The 9315-nt window shown below is 35.9% G+C and overlaps 1 protein-coding gene across 1 annotated transcript in view; it reads right to left on the bottom strand.

Moving 5' to 3' along the window:
* ZNF507 (zinc finger protein 507) overlaps positions 1 to 9315 on the bottom strand; it is a gene marked incomplete at its 3' end in the record, with an annotated part of 14010 nt that overhangs the window by 3014 nt on the left and 1681 nt on the right. The window contains exons 2-3 of the mRNA XM_009574524.1: positions 6511 to 8642; positions 5232 to 5337 (exon numbers count right to left, since the gene is read on the bottom strand). Coding sequence (XP_009572819.1) covers positions 5232 to 5337; positions 6511 to 8642 — 2238 coding nt within the window. The remainder of the gene's footprint in view (positions 1 to 5231; positions 5338 to 6510; positions 8643 to 9315) is intronic.

Below are 9315 nucleotides of genomic sequence, written 5' to 3'. Positions count from 1 at the left end.
GCAGTGCAGTCTCACTGCTTTGCAAAATGAATCAAATCAAAGGAAAAGACGGGCACTGAGAGAGGACATGTTTCCAACTGGCAAACAGAAAAGAAAAGCAAAAGGCCTCCTGAAGCATCTAAATCCTCTTTATCATCCAAATGCATTCACACTTTCAGAAGGATCTGAGATGATAAAAAAAAAGATACTGACCAGATGTGTTAAGAAATAATTTGGAACTTCTCCAAATTGCTAAAAAGCAATTGTAACAAAAATCATTTTTTCTTTCTGGAATGAAAGAGACTCTTGAAAAATTAATGGTTGCAGAGACAAAGGCTAATGACTAATTTAACATAGGAAAATGTGTGCCTGCAAGTGCACAGTTTGAGTATTTTTGAGATGTAAGTGTGTAGACTTAAACAGCCCTATTCCTGCTCCCTCACTGAATAATGGAACTTATTTGGGTTAAAATATTACTATTTGGGAAGAGGCATGGTATTTTTTTATGCAGGTCGTTTTCTCATTCCAGCCTATCATGCAGCCTTCATGCACTCCCCAAATGAGGGAACAGCAGAAACATAAAGGAACACCAAGGTTGGAGCTGTTTAAATTGGCACTACTGGCAAAATAAACATCAAACTAAAATCAAAGTATTTTCCTTCTGCATCTGACCACTACCTGAAGCAATTCTACTTGGTTTTTTTTTTCCAAGTGCAAGTAAGGTGCTCAAGTTCATTTTATCTTTACACCAAATTCTTATTAGCTGGCTGAACAGTCAAGCCATTACTCTCAGTTACGTACTTTGGGGCTTTGAAGAAATTCTGATAGAGATCCTTAGGGAATTTCTCTGGTGGGTAAAGATCATTACTAAAGTACACCCCCAAACCAAAATAAATATACAATTCAATAAATAATGTGTGGGAGAAAAAGTAAAGCTCAAATCTTGCAAGAACAGACTTCAGAAACTCTTCACGCTTATATGAAGCACATCTCCAGCACAAACAAATGATTGGTTTGTGTTGTGAAGGGGTTTACTACTAGTAGGATAAACCAGAACATCCTAGGTGGAACAGAAAAGGGTGTATTAGCTGGATGGTTTTTGGTAGATACTGCCTTAAGAACTCCGATAATATCAGCAGGTGATCTACTTCCCAGGCCTCCCAGCTCCTCGCCCCCGCAAAAACCCTCCCCTCCCTGAAAAATGTAAGTTCTGATTTCCCAAATGGGATCCCTCTATTCTGAATCCTGCAAAATTCTGTTAAAGGCTTCTCAAAGTCAAGAGCACTGAAGGTCCGTGTCACACTGAGAAGAGGGTCTGTCTGCCACTGTTCTGACTTGCAGTTTGAAAAGACAGGTAAGCTTGAAATTTGAAATAAGTGACTGTCCAAAAAGATGGAAAGTAGACTTTTTAGATACATCTCTGCTTACGTCCAAATACCATGAACTTCTTTCCAGTTTGGAGTAATAAAACCTGACCGAAACCGCCTCCTTTATCACCTCCTGAATTCCAATTCTTTTTAGCTAAAGAAGGGAGGAATGAGACAAGCAGATTGAACTCAGGAGGAACTGTAGAGTTTATCTTGAAAACAGAAGTTCTGTCTTCTAAGTCCAAAATACTGAATAGATTTTCTAAAGATAATTTTGTTCTGGAGTTTCCTCTTGATGATGCTGGATTCCAATAACCCAGACTGAATTTTTTCATTATCAAAGCAACAATTAAGAATCTTCATGGTAAAACTCTTTTAAAGAGACATTGCAGAAAAGAACAGAAGAATGAGTCATCCAAAATGGAAGTTCAACTTTTCACTTTGATTTTTTTTTTCCCACAGGTGGGCACTGAATTATGTCAAAAGAGTTTTAGATATATTATTCTAAGGGATACAGTCACACAGCTAACTTAAACAGTAAGGGAAAATTACCACTAATTAAACTTTCACTCCAAAATCCAGCACTTTTGGTTCAAGATGCAAAGTAATTAGGTAGGTTGATAACCCCAGAGTGTAATTCTGAAGAACATATAGTATGTCATATAAAATAAAATAGCAATCTGAATACAAAGATAGTCTGAAATAAAATTTGAATAATTCTGTGTGTGCCAAGATAACAGAAAAAATATTTTGTATTTTTTACTTTAAAACACAGTGCTCACTTTTCTAGCATTCTTATAAAAAATAATGTGGAAGTAATATGTAACATGCACTCTTTGCAAGTCAACATTAAAGCAAAATAAATCTGAATTTTTCCTACAATATGCTCATATAGTAAAATTGATTAGTTTTTTTTTTCTTTAACGTAAATTATCAAAACAATCTTAATTATATACTTGGAGACTTTGGAATTTATATTTCTACAATTATTCTTTTATGAATGCACATTTATGTAGAAGACCTCAAATGAATACAAAGACACTTACTGGGCTGCAGATCTATGGGAGAGCAGGGGTTGTGTGAAGGTTAAGCTATTGCATGCTCTACTTGAATGAGTTTTCCATCTTAAATTCTGCAGCTTTAGAATAAACTGCTTCCAAATGTATTTTCTGTTACGAATTTGGTATTTCATTGGGCAGGCAGCTTAAAACAAACAGTATCTAATGAGATTTTTAAAGCGTTATGCAAACATACTATCTATTGCATAGTTATAAGTGGCTAACCACCCAGTAGCACACACTTAGGAGCAATTATTTATACCAATCACTACTTTGTATTTATTCCTTCAACAAAATGCACATAAATTATAATACATCATATAATCTCTTGCTGTTGCAAAATAGCAGTCGTGTCCCCCCTGCCTCCACTGGCTTATTTCTTGCAGTTTTGGGGCCTTTTTTGCTTTCTGGGTGGAGGATATCAGGTCTCTTAAAAGTGAACATGGAAATGACAGATCTTTGTTCTAGCAGCAGTAACAGGTGCTCCTGTAATACTGCTTATTACCCTATTCCTTCATTATTAGACATTTACAATCTGATCATATCCAGTGTCATAATGCTCCCTTTTAATTTATTGTACAACCATGATGAATAAAGAGACTTTTAGGACTAACTATTTCATAAACAAGAAATGAAACTGTTCCAGCTCAGGCATCTTTCACATAAACAGATGCTATGCCATAAACTTCTTTGTTTTGTGTCGCTTTATAGGGATGACATCTGTTTGACAAGAGATTGCTGTACTGCAGTGGTGTTGCAATTTGATTATAAATTGGTTCTGAAATAATTTAAGCATTCCACAGTATGAGTTAATAAAAGTTTAAAAGGAGAAATGTTTTCATTCAAGCCACATTACTAAATTTCATGTGGGGTAAACAATCAATTAAAGTGCATGGCTGTAACACTTTTATAAGATAATAATAGGCAAAAAATATTTTAAAAAAATCTCTAAGGTAATTAAATCGAAAGCAAGCAGTTTTCTCGAACAGGGGCTCCTCTTTCATGGAAGTTAAGTTACGAGATCAGGATATAAACTCTAAAACCACCTTATTAAAACACACTATTTTCAAAAGCAGATAGGCATCTTGATTTTCAGTCACCTTACAGGACTTGAGCTCAAAAGGTACAGTATTCCCCCCAAATCTGACAGGTTTCAGGCGTTGCAAGGTAGTTATTCCTGTATCATGACATCTTTAAAAATACTGGTTTAAAACAAGCAAAACATTGTCAGAAGTAATAGTCCAAGCTGTGCTCATAGATATTTGTAACCAGCTAAACTAACAATGTTTTATTTCCTATCACTTCCATTAAAACATCTATGCTATTTCTTCTGAAGAAAAAAATCCACTCACTATTTAATGGGGAACGTTCCCACCATCAGCAGACCCTCCCTAGCCTTTTTCCTGTCTCCCCCTGACTTCAGATGGCTTCTCAGGCTTAGGTCTTAGGGATATAATAAGCACTACAGATCAATTTCCTGAATTTAAATGCCTTCTGCATTGATGACAGCAAAAAGGAGTTCGGAAGGGTCATTCTACCTGAGGCTGAAAAAGTAATTAAATTTTAAGTTTCTAACTTGTACTCTGAAAGCCAGAAAAAGAGGCAGCGTGAGCTAAGAGAACAGAAGTAGAGTTAAGGATCTTATTCTATTCTGACATGTACCATGTTGCTTTGGAAAATCATTAATGGTTCAAGCCACCCACCCTGGCTTTATGCTAGTTAGTACCTTTTTTCACAAGTAGTTGCATCAATTTCAGTGATTACTTTCGCACTCACTGATCAGCTGTAGAGGTGAGAGTAGAAACACGAAATTTCAACTGCAATCTAAGTACTATTATAGTGCACATTTTGCTATCTAAACAAACAAGAGACCATAGTTAGGACAGAAAAGAGCTATGTGCACAAAATGGAAATAATTCAGCCCACAGTTGCTCAGAGGTGATATAATTACTAGTATTTTTCCACAGTGCTCTAAAATTGCAAAATACTAGTAATTACAGTGTTGCCTTCAAAATAAAAATGATGTAAATATTTTCGGTAACTTTAACTCACCAGAGAAGAGGATGCATTCAAGTTGCAATAATAAATATTGGGCCTCCAGGACACTCAAAGGATTTTAAGACCACATTTTCTCCTAAACTTCTAAATTTGGCTATTTTTTCCCTGTTTCACTACCTTAGCACATCAAGTGTTTAGGTTTTGTTGTTGTTGTTTTTAAAACAAACACTATTAAATTATAAGCAGATACACAGTAAAACAAACATTTAGAAAACGCATACCTATTGTTACCCTGGCAACCATTACAGATACAGGTTGCATTTTTAGAATGCCTTACATTTGTCTCTCTAGGGCTAAAACAAATGACTCATTTTGGACATGACCATACTTAAACAGAAATTTCACAGAATGGATGGTATTGTATGTATATGCTGACAGCAAATTACCACAGTGAGTTTAAAAAAAGGCTTTCTTTTCTTTACTGTAGGTGATTCGGAAAATACTGTAGCTGCTGAAGGAAGGAAAAAAAGATTTTTTTCTTAAAAATTCAGAGTAATACTCCATACCAGTTGTTTTTCATAAGAAGAAATACAAGGTCCAATTACAGGGGCTAAAAATATCTTACCTACCAATAAATGTCAGTAAGATGTCTCAAAACTGACTATGGTAAGTTTTGCACGCTGAAAAGAACATACATTTAAGGTTATGAACAGGCATGAAAACATTTCAGCATGAACGAGATCTTAAAACCAGTTTTATACAAACATAGCAAACAGAAGTAATGTTATGAGTGACTTTTTGTAATTTCAAGTGTAAATATAAACAGTACCTTCTCTTTCATCTACTTCGTTGGAAACTATTAGTTTGTTAGATGTAGCTGTTGAAAAGATATCTGGAAGACTGTGTTGTTCTCTTTCATGATTTCGCAGTTGGCTCTGAAAAAACAATTTCCCACATATAAATATACACTACAAACATACACTGGTCACTTCAAGTATTGCAATCATTTGTGACATCGTTACTCAAGTTTTAATGACAACTGTTATAAAATGTATGTTAACATACATACAGATTATCTCTCAGGTAATTTTACTAGAAACAAAACAAAGTAAATAACATTAATTAGTAACATAGAAGATTAATGAGAGTGACTGAGAGGATTATATGATTTGTGTTTATTTAGAAAATAAATTTCTTCCCCCATTCCCATAGATGAGTGGCAAACAGTTCTTCCTCCCAAATTATTATACTCCAAAAGCAGTATTAGATTAGAGGTTAGAGGACGGCTTGTGTGAAAATTGACTGAATTTTCATATTGCCTAGTGACTTAAGAATATGTTATTCCTGTTTCTACTTGCTTGGGGAAGAGAGGGGAGAGAGAGCCTTTCGCTACCCTACCTGTACGTTTTTTCAAACTAGGACTAAACAACAGTAAATATGGGAAAATTTGCACTACCATTGCCTATGAGAGTTTCAGTTATACAGCTAGATACTGATGCTATATATTCTATATTCCTGAGTACTGAACTGAGTATATAGGAACACACTTACCAGCACTAATGCTTAAAATAGTGACTATAAAAATGGTAGCAGTACATTTTTCTGCTCTGGTGTGTAACCTTTCAGATCTAAGTTCTACAGAACATCCAGACCAACACAACAACAGAGGAAAAAAGAAAAGAATTTCTGCTTCAAAGTGTCTCATGTTACCCCCAAATGCCACGATTACTTTTGCACACACTCACAACTAGCGGGCATGTTTGAGCATTCTTTTAAAGTTTCAACTATTATTCAACTATTGATGCTTCCATTTCTTCCTGTAGTTGCTACATGTGGGCAGAAAAACAACACGATATTAATACGTCCATAAGGTGGTTCTCAGGAAAATAACTTATGTGAGGAAGCAAGTTTATTTCAGTGGGTAAAGCAGAGTAATTATAGCTGAATTGTATATTCTGAAAGTGCTGCTGGCAATAATCACCAACTGTAATGACAATGAAGCCAGGATGTCAGACTGAATTAAGTTAGAAAGAGGGATCACCAGTTATTAAAAAAGTAGCAAAACAGGTTATTTAGCTATTATAAACAGGCACAGGAAAGAACTTTACCTTATAATGAAAGGATTCCTCACATTGCTTGCACTGATACATTCTTGTTTTGCAGTGGTTGATCATATGGCTCTCTAAATCCTTACTATTGTCAGCAATGTGTTCACAGATAGGACACTGGTATGGCTGCCTCTGACGATGGACTCTCAAGTGTTGTTTTATGTAGCCCTTATTACCACTGCTATAATGGCAGAGGCGACAGCGGTAGGGTCGATCTACATTAGGTATATATTCTACTAGGTTACTTCCAGGAATATTTGCATCATTTGCATTTTGGCATTGTGCGTTGTCTTGTAATTCTTTCAGTATGTCATCATCAGAAGCATTCTGATCCGTCCGCTCCTTCAGTTTTTCAATGACAGTGAGTAGTGACATACTGATGCCCATTTTAATTGGTGCTTCTGATAACTCTGGCCTTTCTTTCTGTATCTCAACTATTGCACATTCACTTTGGTTTAAGCCACTAAACTCCTCTGAAGGATTCTTAAGTGAGGATACCACTTTAGAATGAGCCATGCATGGGCCATCAGCTTCTCCCTGCCTTGCACCTGCATCCATGGCATCTTCTCCAGTCAGAGTCCTGAAGCTAGACCTTGTTAGTTCTGCAGCTCTGATAGGCATTGTAACAAGAGCTTCTGCAGCTAATGAGTGTAGTCGTAAAGACTCTGAATTTGTCCTTCTTCGTGCAGGAGGCACATTTTCATCAGTTGTTACATTTTTATTAGAGCTTAATTCATTATCTTTCTTCTCGGTATTATTCCATCCTATTATTACTTCTTGAATTTCATCTGAACGATAAACTTCATCAGGTTCTTCACAGGTAACATGGGACTCCTCTGAGATAAATTTTTTTTCTGTTTCAATGTCAGTGTTCATCAAGAAAGGTTTCTGTAAGACACTTTCTTCAGCACCTGGCAAACGCTCTACTATTACATTAACGTGACCCTTTTTATTTGGACTACAATTGATGATTTTCTGTGCTGATGAAAGTAGGCTATCAGTTACCATATTATCCTGTTCTGTATCTGATACAGTCTCCTCTAAAACCTCTGTAGTAGGAGAATGCACTACAGACTGATTTAACATCTCTTCCTCTTTTACATTTGTTCCTACTGGCGATTTACATGACAGTTGCTCAGAATTGCAAATCTGAAGTTGAAGAGAAGGTTCACTATGGATATCAAGTTCACTGTTTTCCAAAGAAAGAACAACTGTATCCACGCTATGAGGTGTGTGAGTTACAATTGTCTCTGACAAGTTGGTAGTTTCATTTTCTTCCTCAAAGATGGGATAGGAGCAATCAACCTCACCCGCATGTTTCCAAGCGTGTGTTTTCAACATTCTTTGCTGACCACAGGTGTACCGACAAATTAAACACCGGTACATGCCATACTGCTCATAAGTATACCATTTTCTCCTACCCATTTTAGGCATATGAGTAGACTGAATTATATCTTTACATTCCAGATTTCCTGCCTGATCAGTCCCTGATTTGACACTTCCTTCCACTGGCCCTTGCAAAAATGAACTTGCGACATTTACACATTGCTGCACTTTTGTCTGGATGCTATTTTTACCATCATTCTCATGGTCATTTTGGAAGTGGGATTCAAGTTCTTCTTGGCTTTTGGAAGCAAAATGACATTCTGAGCACATTAATATCACTTCATTTTTCTGCCCATGTTGTTTTATATGTTCTTGTAGTGCTAAGAGAGAAGGTGATAGAAACTTACACAGACTACACTGGTAGCACGTCACCTTTTTTTTGCTTTGCGGAAGACATTCAGTCACAAAATAATCTGCTTGCAACTCTTCAGTCTTTTTAGTAGCAATAACAGATAGCTCAATTGCTTTAGCTGGGATTTCACAAAGATTGTCTGCATCAAAGGACTCTGCAGAAGCATTGGGATGGGAACGTTTTTTCCCTATTAAAAGGCATCTTTGTGACTTCTCACTTTCAACTATTTTGCTTAGTTTCTGGATAACATGGATTAGTGGATCAGTTTTACATTTTCTCTGATCTTCACTGTTCTGCAGTGTTGGGCCAATGACTGTTTCAGAAATCAGCACAGCTTCCTGTTCCCCAATATTTGGCATCAATACTGCAACACTGCTTCCTTCTTCCATAATACCTAGGGGAAAAGGTTTTATAAAAAATTAAAATTTATACATGCACAATAATAAAAACACAACCCAGTACTATTTAGAGTTCTCCCTCTATTAAATATGGAAGCCTAATGTCACTAACTTAACAGAAACTTTCAGAATGGCTATATAAATAGCCAAAGATTTTGAGGACATTCAGTGGATAGCATAGATGCTATTCAATACAGCTGGACAGAATAATTCCAAGAGAGCCTCTAACTGCCTGCCTCCAAGTTGTACAAGGGCAAGATAAGTATTTTTCAAGTATAGGCTGATTAGCATTGTTACAGCTATTGTCTTTTTCTTTACAAGGACTACACATTTGAATGCTAGACACTTAAATATACCAATCAATAGTAACTGGCGTATTTATGTTTAAAAGCCATGATATGATACGAAAATGTATTCCTAACATACTTACTCTGATACACTGATGTCTCCTAAAGCAAATGACAATTTGCAACAACATAATTTACAAAAATAGGCTATTTTTCTCCTTGAAATGTTAGGAAAAGAAAGTAATTCTGGTATTTACTTGCCTTAGTCATTTCGCTATGACTATATTAAAAAGACCATTCAAATGTCAAATCATACTTTTTATTATAAATGTCATTTTCTAGAAAAGCTACTAATCGTAGCTTTTTCCACAATTTCTTAATT

The sequence above is a fragment of the Fulmarus glacialis genome, unplaced genomic scaffold (genome assembly GCF_000690835.1).
Source record: "Fulmarus glacialis isolate BGI_N327 unplaced genomic scaffold, ASM69083v1 scaffold42483, whole genome shotgun sequence".
Taxonomy (NCBI): domain Eukaryota; kingdom Metazoa; phylum Chordata; class Aves; order Procellariiformes; family Procellariidae; genus Fulmarus; species Fulmarus glacialis.
The sequence above is the reverse complement of the archived record's forward strand: the minus strand, read 5'-3'. Positions and strand labels throughout refer to the sequence as shown.